We start from the raw sequence: 14,597 nt of genomic DNA on the forward strand, positions 1-14,597 counted from the left end.
AACTCATTATTAACCAATCTACTGGAAGGAAAATGTTCTAATCTAAAACAAAGGAAACAAAGATGCAATATAAATACCCTAGAACACAACAGCTAACTAAAGAAAATAAAATGAGCACTCATTACCCAAAGTAAGGGTTGGTATGGAGGAGGAGGAAGCAAGTTACTTTGTACTAATAATATTATTCATAAAAAACTGAAATTAAAATCATTATATTACACTTAATACCCTATACTAGTAAGTTTAAGCACTAGTTCTTATATTTAGCTTATCTGTAACATATTCTCTTTCACCTCCATAGCCATTTTTCACCTTTTGCTGCTCTGCTTCTGCAAAAAGCTAATTTCTATCAGCTTTATCCATAGGCTCCTTTGTCCCCTGGCTTCTGGTCATGCTCATTTAACATAAGGTATTAGCAAAAGAGACAGTAAAGAAGCCGCCTGCCAATGCAGGAGACATAAGAGATGCAGGATCAATCACAGGGTCAGAAAGATCCTCTGGAGAAGGAAATGGCAACCCACTCCAGTATTCTTGCCTATAGAATCCTATGGACAGAGGAGTCTGTGGGCTATAGACCATGGGGTAGCAAAGAGTCAGATACGACTGGGAGACTAACATACATCAGCAAAAGAAGAGAGATGGAAAGAGTGAGGCCAAGCTGTTTATTCCTCAGTCACAGGTTAGTAGGGGTATATTCCTCCACTGAAGGTGAGTTTCAAAACCGTCTCCTACCTCTCCTAATTTCAGTGACCTCTTCCAGGTGGCGCAGTTGGTAAAGAATCTGCCTGTTAAGGCAGGAGACACAATACATGTGGGTTCGATCCCTGTATTGTGGATACATCTCCTTCCCTACAGGAGATGTCGGGAAGATCTTCTGGAGGAGGAAATGGCAACCCACTCCAGTATTCTTGCCTGTAAAATTCTATGGACAGAGGAGCCTGGCAGGATGCAGTCCATGGAGTCACAAAGAGTCGGACAAGACTGAATGCAAGTGCACACACACACACACACACAGAACAAACACTTTAGACATGGGATTGCTGCTGCTGCTAAGTCACTTCAATCGTGTCCGACTCTGTGTGACCCCATAGACGGCAGAACACCAGGCTCCGCTGCCCCTGGGATTCTCCAGGCAAGAACACTGGAGTGGGTTGCCATTTCCTTCTCCAATGCATGAAAGTGAAAAGTGAAAGTGAAGTCGCTCAGTCGTGTCTGACTCTTCGCGACCCCATGGACTGCAGCCTACCAGGCTCCTCCGTCCATGGGATTTTCCAGGCAAGAGTACTGGAGTGGGGTGCCATTGCCTTCTCCACATGCGATTGCTAATGGCTTCCTAATACTGCAGCCTTAGAGTATTCCAACTGTCCCTTTTATGCCTACTCTTTCTCCTGTAAATTTTAGTGCTTCGTCAATGTCTCCTGCATTTTCTCCATTTGAGTGTCTCATTGCTTTCCTATCAAGGCCCTGATGCTAGTTATTGGTAGCAAGAGTGGCCCAAGGCCTCAGAGAGTCCACAAGGCATTTTGACATTGAGTTTCTCATGCTTGAAGAGAACAGAAGGGCCACCTATCAGGAAGTTAGTGAAATCCTAGTAATTCTATGTATGTGCTGGCAACCTCATTATTCAAATTATCACTGATGGTATCACAGAATGAGTGAAAGGAAGACTTTTGGAGCTGTGGTCTTTATTTGTTAAAAGGACAGTAGTGGTGTCTGTGTGAAGACTGTAGTGTTACATGGCTACTTCTGTTAGCCCAAAGGATTATATGAAGGAGAAAGAACAAAATGAAGGTCCTGAATCATCTTTAAAACAGTCCTTATTTACTTAAGGCTTGGGTAAATAAGGCTGAAGATCAACTCCAGAATCTGATTTGAAGGGTGATGGGATTGCCGTACTGAATAAAATGGGCAAAACCAATACCATTAGGTCTTTTTCTAAATATATTTTTAATAATTTTATTTTTTAATTTACTGTGCTGGATTTTCATTGCTTTTCTCTAGTTGTGGCCAGTGGAGCTACTCTCCAGTTCCAGTGCACGGCCTTCTCATTGTGGTGGCTTCTCTTGTCGCTGAGCACTGGCTCTGGGGCATGTGGGCTCAGTAGTTGTGGCACAAGAGCTTAACTGCTCCATGGCATGTGAGATCTTCCCAGACCAGGGATCTAACCGGTAACTTCTGCATTGGCAAATAGATTCTTCACCACTGGACCACTAGACAGGCCCACTGTTAGTTCCTGATAATGGGGTAATGGTGGGGAAAGAGTGAAACATGTGTTGATACTATGTGATGAAATACTGAGGCTCAGAATGTTTAACTCCTAAAACCCTACAGAACATGACTTGCCAGAAGACATATTTGTCTTCACGCCTCCCCATTCAAGGAAACCAACTCTCACATAAATCAGCATTCCCATATAGTAAGAGGACTTCCAATTGGTTCGGAGAATGGCAGTTCTATTCAGAACTCATTTCTATTACCATTCACAATCCCCAGGCTCATGACAAGCTAGATCCTAATATAGCCAAAGTCAAGGGATATCCAGGAGGTGACAACCTTATACACTGAAATAACTGCAAATCTTTACCAATTTTTATCAGTAGGAGTCCAGTTAGCATGTAAGGGAATGGATTGATTCTAAGGATTTTAAATCAAGAAGGTGAACTACAATGTTAGATCAGGCCAATTTATCTATAGGAACATTCATCTGGGATTTAGTATTTTATTGTCTTGAGCAGGTGGGAGTGACTGGTTAATTGAACCTTTGATTCAATGATAGCTTACATAGTAAAAAAGTTGAAATGGCAGAATGTTCTTGGCATAGCAAAGTAAAATTCCAAAATCTCAAGAATGTAAGAATATTGGAAAAGGATCTATTATAAATAACAATACCCTGCAAGGGCCTGTGGGACATCTCCTTCACCAAAAAATTACACTGGTGAGGAAATAACCAGCATGCTTGAGAAGCTTCCTGGTAACTGTCTTCTCTAGGCTGGAGAGAACAATGATAGATGTTGCAAACAGATCTGAGCTTCTTAATTTAAAGATATCTATTGTGATCTTCTGAGATGGCAGAAGCTATGTGGTAGAAATTAATTTCAGGAAGGTAAGGCTGCCTTAACAAGCCACAGGGATGAGGTAAAGATCAATGTGTTTTGTGCCACAGGGTTCTATGGGAATGACTAATGGGTTTCAGATTCCCCAAGAATGAAAAAACACTTGGAATACCAAACAGCTAGCTGTCTTACATGGACAGAAACCCTCTAGGTCTTGTGGGCAAAAATCCAACTTCAGTCACCACAGTGGGATTCATGATCTCTTATCCACTGCCTAGACCTAAGTATATTCACATATCCAGAGTCACATAATTTTAGGTGGAGACAGAGTCCATGAAACCTGGCCATAGCTGTATGCTATGAATTTTCCTCATAGCCATTTCAGAACCACCTGTGGCCATTTATGACAGTGACTGTGAACTGGGAGAAGGATAATACCAAATCCTTCCACAGGTTATTAGACAGTTGTATTATATTACCTCTGAATTGCCATTAATCCCTGGAACCCAAAATACAACTATGGCCCACCAGTCAAAGTGGGAGCTTATGGAAGCCAAGGTATATATGAAGACTTCACCCAAGCCCATCTTACAGTACCACAGGAATAAGTGCACTCAGTAATGGAAAGAATCCTTACACTGGCTCCCTGACCCAGGGTAGGAGGGCTATTATAAAAAGACAAGAACAGTGCTGTCTAATGCAAAATGAATCACATATATAATTTAAAATTTTCTAATAGTCACATTTTTAAAAGGTGGAATTAATTTTCATAATATATTTAATAAATACCATTTCAACATGTGTTTTTTTTTAATTTATTTAATTAGAGACTAATTACTTTACAATATTGTATTGGTTTTGCCATACATAAACATGAATCCGCCACGGGTGTACACGTGTTTCCCATCCTGAACCCTGCCCCCCACCTCCCTCCCCGTACCATCCCTCTGGGTCATTCCAGTGCACCAGCCCCAAGTATCCTGTATCCTGCATCAAACCTGGACTGGCGATTAGTTTCTTATATGATATTATGCATGTTTCAATGCCATTCTCCCAAATCATCCCACCCTCTCCCTCTCCCACAGAGTCCAAAAGACTGTTCTATATATCTGTGTCTCTTTTGCTGTCTCGCATACAGGGTTATCGTTACCTCTTTCTAAATTCCATATACATGCATTAGTATATTGTATTGGTGTTTTTCTTTCTGGCTTACTTCACTCTGTATAATAGGTTCCAGTTTCATCTACCTCATTAGAACTGATTCAAATGTATTCTTTTTAATGGCTGAGTGATACTCCATTGTGTATATGTACTACAGCTTTCTTATCCATTCATCTGCTGATGGACATCTAGGTTACTTTCATGTCCTGGCTACTATAAACAGTGCTGTGATGAACACTGGGGTACACGTGTCTCTTTCAATTCTGGTTTCCTCAGTGTGTATGCCCAGCAGTGGGATTGCTGGGTCATAAGGCAGCTCTATTTCCAGTGTTTTAAGGAATCTCCACACTGTTCTCCATAGTGGCTGTACTAGTTTGCATTCCCACCAACAGTGTAAGAGGGTTCCCTTTTCTCCACACCCTCTCCAGCATTTATTGCTTGTAGACTTTTGGACTGCAGCCATTCTAACTGGCATGAAATGGTACCTCACTGTGGTTTTGATTTGCATTTCTCTGATAATGAGTGCCAAAGAATGCTCAAACTACCGCACAATTGCACTCATCTCACACGCTAGTAAAGTAATGCTCAAAATTCTCCAAGCCAGGCTTCAGCAATGTGTGAACCGTGAACTTCCTGATGTTCAAGCTGGTTTTAGAAAAGGCAGAGGAACCAGAGATCAAATTGCCAATATCCGCTGGATCATGGAAAAAGCAAGAGAGTTCCAGAAAAACATCTATTTCTGCTTTATTGACTATGCCAAAGCCTTTGACTGGTGGATCACAATAAACTGTGGAAAATTCTTCAAGAGATGGGAATAACAGACCACCTGACCTGCCTCTTGAGAAATTTGTATGCAGGTCAGGAAGCAACAGTTAGAACTGGACATGGAACAAAAGACTGGTTCCAAATAGGAAAACGAGTACGTCAAGGCTGTATATTGTCACCCTGTTTATTTAACCTATATACAGAGTACATCATGAGAAACGCTGGACTGGAAGAAGCACAAGCTGGAATCAAGATTGCCGGGAGAGATATCAATAACCTCAGATGTGCAGATGACACCACCCTTATGGCACAAAGTGAAGAGGAACTAAAAAGCCTCTTGATGAAAGTGAAGGTGGAGAGTGAAAAAGCTGGCTTAAAGCTCAACATTCAGAAAACGAAGATCGTGGCATCTGGTCCCATCACTTCATGGGAAATAGATGGGGAAACAGTGGAAACAGTGTCAGACTTCATTTTTCTGGGCTCCAAAATCACTGCAGATGGTGACTGCAGCCATGAAATTAAAAGACACTTACTCCTTGGAAGAAAAGTTATGACCAACCTAGATAGCATATTCAAAAGCAGAGACATTACTTTGCCAACAAAGGTCCGGCGGTGGTCATGTATGGATGTGAGAGTTGGACTGTGAAGAAGGCTGAGCACCGAAGAATTGATGCTTTTGAACTGTGGTGTTGGAGAAGACTCTTAAGAGTGCCTTGGACTGCAAGGAGATCCAACCAGTCCATTCTGAAGGAGATCAGCCCTGGGATTTCTTTGGAAGGAATGATGCTAAAGCTGAAACTCCAGTACTTTGGCCACCTCATGCGAAGAGCTGACTCATTGGAAAATAGTCTGATGCTGGGAGGGATTGGGGGCAGGAGGAGAAGGGGACGACAGAGGATGAGATGGCTGGATGGCATCACTGATTCGATGGACGTGAGTCTGAGTGGACTCCGGGAGTTGGTGTTGGACAGGGAGGCCTGGTGTGCTGCGATTCATGGGGTTGCAAAGAGTTGGACACGACTGAGCGACTGATCTGATCTGATCTGATAATGAGTGATGTTGAGCATCTTTTCATGTGTTTGTTAGACATCTGTATGTCTTCTTTGGAGAAATGTCTATTTAGTTCTTTGGCCCATTTTTTGACTGGGTCATTTATTTTTCTGGAATTGAGCTGCAGGAGTTGCTTGTATATTTTTGGGATTAGTTGTTTGTCAGTTGCATCATTTGCTATTATTTTCTCCCAATCTGAAGGCTGTCTTTTCACCTTGCTTATAGTTTCCTTTGTTGTGCAGAAGCTTTTAATTTTAATTAGGTCCCATTTGTTTATTTTTGCTTTTATTTCCAATATTCTGGGAGGTGGGTCATAGAGAATACTGCTGTGATTTATGTCGGAGAGTGTTTTGCCAATGTTCTCCTCCAGGAGTTTTATAGTTTCTGGTCTTACATTTAGATCTTGAATCTGTTTTGTGTATGGTGTTAGAAAGGGTTCTGGTTTCATTCTTTTACAAGTGGTTTTTTCCCCAGCACCACTTATTAAAGAGATTGTCTTTAATCCATCATATATTCTTGCCTCCTTTGTCAAAGATAAGGTGTCCATAGGTGCGTGGATTTATCTCTGGGCTTTCTATTTTGTTCCATTGATCTATATTTCTGTCTTTGTGCCAGTACCATACTGTCTTGATGACTGTGGCTTTGTAGCAGAGCCTGACATCAGGCAGGTTGATTCCTCCAGTTCCATTCTTCTTTCTCAAGATTGCTTTAGCTATTCGAGGTTTTTTTGTATTTCCATACAAATTGTGAAATTATTTGTTCTACCTCTGTGAAGAATACTGTTGGTAGCTTGATAGGGATTGCATTGAATCTATAGATTGCTTTGGGTAGTATACTCTTTTTCACTATATTGATTCTTCTGATCCATGAACATGGTATATTTCTCCATCTATTAGTGTTCTCTTTGATTTCTTTCACCAGTGTTTTATAGTTTTCTATATATAGGTCTTTAGTTTCTTTAGGTAGATATATTCCTATTTTATTATTTTCGTTGCAATGGTGAATGGAATTGTTTCCTTAATTTCTCTTTCTTTTTTCTCATTATTGGTATATAGGAATGCAAGGGATTTCTGTGTGTTGATTTTATATCCTGCAACTTTACTATATTCACTGATTAGCTCTAGTAATTTTCTGGTTGAGTCTTTAGGGTTTTCTCTGTAGAGGATCATGTCATCTGCAAACAGTGAGAGTTTTACTTCTTCTTTTCCAATTTGGATTCCTTTTATTTCTTTTTCTGCTCTGACTGCTGTGGCCAAAACTTCCAAAACTATGTTGAATAGTAGTGGTGAGAGTGGGCACCCTTGTCTTGTTCCTGACTTTAGGGGAAATGCTTTCAATTTTTTACCATTGAGGATAATGTTTGCTGTGGGTTTGTCATATATAGCTTTTATTATGTTGAGGTATGTTCCTTCTATTCCTGCTTTCTGTAGAGTTTTTATCATCAATGGCTGTTGAATTTTGTCAAAGGCTTTCTCTGCATTTACTGAGATAACCATATGGCTTTTATTTTTCAATTTGTTAATGTGGTATATTCAACATGTGGTATTATCCATATGTGTGTGCTCAGTCTTAGTCATATCAGACTCTCTGTGACATTATGGACTATAGCCCACCAGGCTCCTCTGTCCATGGGCTTTTCTGGCAAGAATACTGGATGGGGGTTGCCATTTCCTCCTCCAGGGGATCTTCCTGACCCAGGGATTGAACCTGTGTCTCCTGTATTGCTGGCGGATTCTTTACCACTGGGCCACGGGGAAGCCCATGTATACAGGTGCTTAATAGCCACAGATGGCTGGTGGCTACCATACTGGAAATCATAGCCCTTAGAACTGTCATTTCTTCCAAGACAGTAAACTAAAACCAAAAGATGCTGGGGTGGTCATTCCTACTACAAACCCATTTAAACTGTTTGTTAGGCTAATGCAAGACCTAGATGGTTCTGTGGATGAATGAAGATTTAGTTGTATCAGAATGGCAAATACAGAAGCAGTTCTAGCTATAGTATCTTTGTTGGAGCGTATTAACACAGCCCCTGACACCATGTATGGAACTACCAACCTAATTTCTTTTAAAAGTAATTCCTTATCAATAAAGATAATCTGAAGCAGTTTGCCTTTACAGTGCAGGGACACATACTTTCACCATCTTACCCTACGGCTAGGTCAACTCTCCTCTCTTTGCCATAATATAGGGCAAAGAAATCTTGTTCATCTTGACATCTCACATAACATCAACCCGGGGCATTACCTTCATGGTATTATACCAATTGGATTTGGTGAGCAGGAAGTAGTAAACACTAAAATGTCTTATTAAGATATATGCCAGAGGATAGGAGGTGATCTCTATGAAAACTTTAGATATCTGCAGCAATGGTGAAATTTTAGGGGCCCAGCGATGCAGGCATGTGGAAACAGAGCTTCTATGGTAAATGATAAGTTGCTGTACCTTGTACCTTTCATCATGAAGGAGGAGGCAGAAAATGTGGTGCCCCCTCTTTGAATTTTAGAAACAAGATATACTATGTTTGGGTATTCCACTCTGATACACATATTCAATAATCCACAAGGCTGTCAACCTTGAGAGAGGACTGGGGCAAGAAAGGTATACTGGGACTGCAGTATACCTCTCCTGCAATGAAAGCTGCCATGTAGATCTCTGGCTCTAGGATCCAGCAATGCCATGATTTTTGGAAATACATGTGTCAAGCAAAGATGGTGTGTGATGTAATTGCTACTGCAGGATCGGAGCACAGATGCCCAGTGGAGGAAATATATGTGCTCTTTTCTTTTTTTTTTTTTTTGAGTTAAAAATATGCTCTTTTCAATAATGATTTGCCATTTGAAAAGTAGCTCCTAATTTGCTATTGGACTCTTATTAAGACTGAGTATTAGGACACGAAACTCCAAATGACTGTGTGGCTCAAACTATACAAAATGAACTATGTGTTAATCTGATTCAACATACAAAATAAGATGTGCATAAGAGCACTTCACTATTAAATGAAATGGACCACACAGGTCTGGAAAACCCAGGTATATACTTCATGAGCAAGTAGCTCATGTGTCTCTGATACCTGCCACTACTGCTTCACAATCTCACAATCTGGCCTTATGGGGTGTTCTCAATGACCAATTAACATAGGATAAAACTGCATGAACCCAGCCTGTGAATGGACTGCATGGCATTTGGTACTAGCTGCAACTATTGTACTAGAGGCCCAATGAAGAGGGCTCCCCCTAAATACTAGTAGTGAAAAGATAACCCCTCCAGCTGTACAGTTTGCATGTAAGAAAAGATAGATGAGGAAATGATAGATGGCATGGCCATATAGTCAAGGACTTAGAAAAACAAGACTGGAAGATTGGAGATAGAAGGTTTCGGGGAGAGTTATGCATATGTGCCTCTTAGAACTGGTACAAAATGTGACAATGTGGTATTTTACATGAATTCCCTCCAGAGGGCATCCATTGTGGAGGATGCTTTGAGTAGTCTAGAAAAGATTATGTGATGGGTGACTCAAAACAATCAGATAATCTATACTATGGGTATTAGATTCTTTACCTAGTTACCCTAGTGCCTGCTTAAGTGGCCCATGTACAAAGTGAAAAGAGGGGCAATAATGGAAACTCTATAACTTCAACAACATAGATTTCACCTGCTCTGTGACTAATTTAACTACCACAACTGCTGAATTCACCACCTTCCAATGATGGGACCCTGATATGGCACTGTTCTCCAAGGGGATCAACCAGTTGATTAGTGACTGGCGGATTACAATGAACTTTCTACCTGAAGGAGGGAGAAATTTATTCTCATAGGAATTGATAGATATTCAGGATTTACCTCCCCTTCCTTCGGTGCTTTTGTATGCTCCTCTTCACCTGGATGTAACAGAATGCCTTTAAGAACACTATAGTATTCCTTAAAATATTGACTTTAAGCAGGAAATTCTTTTCAAGGCAAAGGAAATACAGGAATGGTCCCAAACCATTTCCAGATTTCACTAGCCATATCTCACGCCACATTATCCAGAATCATTGGGTCACATGGAGTATACTGGCCCACAAGTGGCATGGTTCATGTATGATTGCTAGCTGGGAGAAGTTTGAGTATGTTCTGTAGCATATGATAAATGCCTAAAGTCATCTATCTTCCCCATTGCCATAGCACATGTTTGATTACAAAGAGGTTAAGGTAGTAGTGGCCACAATACATCAAATAACCCACTTAAAGGGTTTTCACTTCCTGTGCTAAAACCTTGGGATTGCTGGTTTTGGAGATGTCAATGCCCAAACGTTTCCACCAGGGATCAGAGTTCTGTTACTATTTTACTGAAAGCTGAGACTACTCCCTGCCTATAGGGGGCTTTTCAAGCTACTGAATTAACAGAAAGAGACGTAGGCTATTGGCTGGTAAACTTTTCAGATTACTAAAATGATTTGGGGTTGTTGCTATATGATATGGGCAAGGACAACTAAGTTAGAAGCTTAGCAGATTTACTGGAACATCTCTAACAAAAACTTGACCAGTAATTCTGGTTATTGAAAAGCTATAGTAATCCAAGGATGAAAAGGTCACCAAATACTTAAAATGTTTAGGAATTAGGCTGTGATTACCCATCAAAGAACCTTGTCCAGCCCAGGTGCTAAAAAGAGGGTAAAAGTAAGGGGAAGATGGAATAAGCAGTGAAAGAAGAAAATTATAATGACCAACTTGAGCTTTCTGATCAGTTAGAGAAGCATGGACTTTGGCAGCTATGTTTTATGCTTCATCTATTATGAACAGCATTGGTGATGGCTAGTATTTTGAATTCAAAGTATGTCTGAGCTAATATCACACCTTAATGAAGCAGTAGTTGGATGACACCCATCTGTCCCTTTCCTCTCTCTGTTAAACTCCCCTTATTAGCCAATTTGAGCATATCTGTTTATATGTCTGCAAAAGCCATAACGTAGTATACCAAATTGCAAATTCATAATGGCAATTATAGAGACTTATATCTTTTTTTTTTGAACCTCAAAGTAGCAAAGTATTTATTTACAAAATTTACAGTTTCATAGGGAATGCCCTAGCTGTGAAGTGGTTAGGACTATGTATTTTCACTGCAGGGTCACAGGTTTGATCCCTGGTACAGGAACTAAGATCTTGCAAGCCATATAGAACAGCCAAAAAAAAAAAAATTATAGTTTCTTAGAAACAGCTTTGCTCTATGCACATAAACTTTATAATTATATTGAACCATATAAATTATGGTGTCTGGCCTTGCCAAAGCCAATGTAAGGGGCTTACTTTTGAGCACCATCTTTCCCTCCCCTCACTCCACTAGACACCAAATAGGAGCCCCTAGATGAGCCATGCCTAATATGTATAAAGAAACTGAGTGTAGCTGCCCAGCTCAGTCTAATACAAAAACCAAGGTGTCTTGACTTCTTAGACACTACCCACAGGGATTAACCTCTTAAAAGAGCAAAAAAGAAATCAAGGAAACAGAAATTGAGGTGAAGGTTAAATGTCTTCTGGAGGTGTCACCAGACAATGAACCTTGAATCTAGCAATCACCAGGTAGAGTAAACGTATACAGCAAACCATGATACTGAAAACAACACAATTTTGTAAATTTTGCAAAAAGTGAAATACATGCTTACAGCTATATTTTTGCCTCAACTTCATTCCCATGGAAAGCTACGTTTTATATTAATATAATCCTTTGTCAACTGACTAATGCTTTAATAAGCCAGAGCTCATGGCCAGCTAAAGGAAATAACTGTCAGGTCTTAAAAGTATTTTTCAATAAGAATACTTCTTATAATAAAACAATACCACTTTAATATATAATTTTCACAGCATAATTTCTAATTAAAATATAATGTGTCATGGTTGGAAATGAGTAAACTGCCTTAAGTCAGGGAAGAATATAAAGCATATACTTAAAATATTTTAATATTTCATTAATTTTATTTTTTAATCGAGTTAATGTCTAAATAGTTTTACATATTTCTCATTCATGTTAAAAAACTGGGTAAAGCCTTAAGGATTAACAGGAAAAATGTAAAGAAAGATAATACAAGCATTACCTCACAACCCACAGTACTCTGTCAATTTGTCAAAGTAGATGAAAATATCACTTTCATCATATCTTCATATTAAAATTAAATTTTAATATGTCATTATGAACAGAAGGAGCATATAAAACTGGCTTAAGAGTATTCTATATTAATTTTCCACCTTTAACTTCTTGGTTATAGCAATTCATGCTAAAAATCAAATGAAATCCATTCAGATTTCTAATCATTCTTTTGCTTTTATGTACTATATTCTGGCATTTAAAAAAATCAAACAGTCTAGATTTTTCTAATGATTTATGAAGCAGAGAAAAGTTTCAGAGAGCATCCAATGACTATGGTTTGAAAGTTAAAGAAACAAGGAGAGTTAAAATGAAATATAAAATACTCTCACAGCCAGTTTTCTTTCTTTTTTAATTAATTAATTAATTTATTTATTTAAAATTTTATTTTTAAACTTGACATAATTATATTAGTTTTGCCAACAATTTTCTAATGAACATAATATTTTCAAGTTTAAAATAGTTATATTTGACACCCCCTGAAGTCCCAGCCCAGGTACTCTATCAGTCAAAAAACATCACAGCTTTCCTCTCCTCTATGCTAACATCAACATGTAACTATATTTTTTTTTACTGGGTTTTCCATTATTCTAGATTAACCACAATTACTTCATTAATAATTATAAAATTTAAAAATTATAGAAAATCTATGTAACAGATGTTTTCATCAATGGCTTGAAACTCTTCAGTTGATAGTACTCCTTTCTGCCAAGTCTATAAATTTAAAAAAGAAGGGCCAAATGCATCCTGCAAAATCTGTCAATTATTCAATGTATACAAAAAAAAAAAATCATCTACCTCATTCTCAGCTATGTACCAAAGCTATAAGTTGCTTTGAATTATTCTATAGCACACTTCTGAATTCCCACATTTTAGTTTTCTTCTTAAAGAGCTGGTGCCACTTACCAGAGTGGGTCCTGAGGTGTCCTGTGAGGGCGTCCCTTCTTCTACAGGCATAGCTACAGAAAGGACATTTGAACGGCTTCTCTCCAGAGTGTAACTTTATGTGTCTCAGAAGGTTGCCCTTCTGAGTAAAAGAAGCTCCACACTGGTTACAATGAAACGGACGTTCACCTGCAGAAGGGTAAAGAGGTGGGGAAGATCAAGTAGGTTATGTGCAAGTGACTAATTGGATCTACAATGTTAACCAGAGCCAGTTCTCTGTGCTGAGAATGTCCATCTCCCTCCTATGTCCTCTAAACCTTTATCTTCCTCGAATTTGCTTTGCTAATACCAAAGTCCCAAACTTTAGGTCAAGTGCCATTTCCTTTCTTCGTATAAATTTTACAGGATTCTTGTCACTGACTGGAAAGAACAACAGTCAGAACATTGGCCACTGGTTGAACAACTAGGTGCCATCAATTAACTGGTTTTACAGGTTGCTTTACATACAATATTTCAAACCACAGGATGGCATTACTAGTTTGGTATTAATAACTTCAATTTACAAATAAACAAATGGAAGTTCAAATATCAAAGCATCTGATTACAGTCACAGATAATAAGTACTGGAGCTGAACATGACTCTTGGTCAATCTGACGACAAAATCTCGCTCTCTTTATTGTACCATGCTATTATCTCTTTAAAAAAAAAGTGACAGAAACTTTGAGCTGAAAAGGACCTATAGTCTAACTCTCTAGATGATCATTTTCTTATCAGGGGGCCAAAGAGGTTCAATGAATGAACTGGGTTACAAAGCTCATTACCACAAATATCTCAAAATAGAGCTTAGGTCTATAGATTTACCCAGTCACTAACAATAAAACCTGTGGCAAAATTTCCTGATAGAATCAGAGAAAATCCAAAGAAAATTATTCGTTCAGATATTTCCCATACATATATTCTCTTTTTCTTGTGAAAATAATTTATTTGATGGGAACGTTTTCTACTATTACTGATATTGCTCTAAAATTGTTTAAGCCAGAATTATCAGTTGTCTGTCAACTGACAGCCATCAACAGGCTGTTAAGAGAGTCACCCAAGTTAAAAACATGAAGTTTGGTGAGCATGTGAAATTGGTAAGTAGGATCAAACTAATAACATCACCAAACCATCGTGAACTACTAGGAGGGATAAATAAAATAAACTATGGTCACCTTCTAGCAGTTACCACTGCACATTCTATCATATAAATTATAAAGCCTAAAGAAAAATTGACAGATCAGATGTATCTTGAAATCTGTAGTTCTTGTTCATTTTGGAATTCAATGATATATATATATATATATATAAAGGTAACCTGTGTGTGTGTGGGTAGCAAAGTTTTAGGTTTTTTTCTTTGGCGATCTTATGATGTAAGTTTACAAAAAGTCCCTATATTGATGGTTGAAAAAGAATTATCCATAATGTTAACATTACCTTAAATTTTATCTAGTTTAATTTGTTTGATTCATTTGGTAAAACTGAAAAATTAGCACTAAATACAGGTTAAAATGGAGACATT

The 14,597-nt window shown here is 38.7% G+C and overlaps 1 protein-coding gene across 10 annotated transcripts in view; it reads right to left on the reverse strand.

The window, feature by feature from the left end:
• IKZF2 (IKAROS family zinc finger 2) overlaps positions 1-14,597 on the reverse strand; it is a 185,871-nt gene that overhangs the window by 54,810 nt on the left and 116,464 nt on the right. For all 10 annotated transcript variants that reach the window (XM_027566714.1, XM_027566696.1, XM_027566655.1 and 7 more), the window contains one exon: positions 13,060-13,227. In XM_027566714.1, the coding sequence (XP_027422515.1) occupies positions 13,060-13,227 (168 nt within the window). The remainder of the gene's footprint in view (positions 1-13,059; positions 13,228-14,597) is intronic.

The sequence above is a fragment of the Bos indicus x Bos taurus genome, chromosome 2 (assembly GCF_003369695.1).
Source record: "Bos indicus x Bos taurus breed Angus x Brahman F1 hybrid chromosome 2, Bos_hybrid_MaternalHap_v2.0, whole genome shotgun sequence".
NCBI lineage: Eukaryota > Metazoa > Chordata > Mammalia > Artiodactyla > Bovidae > Bos > Bos indicus x Bos taurus.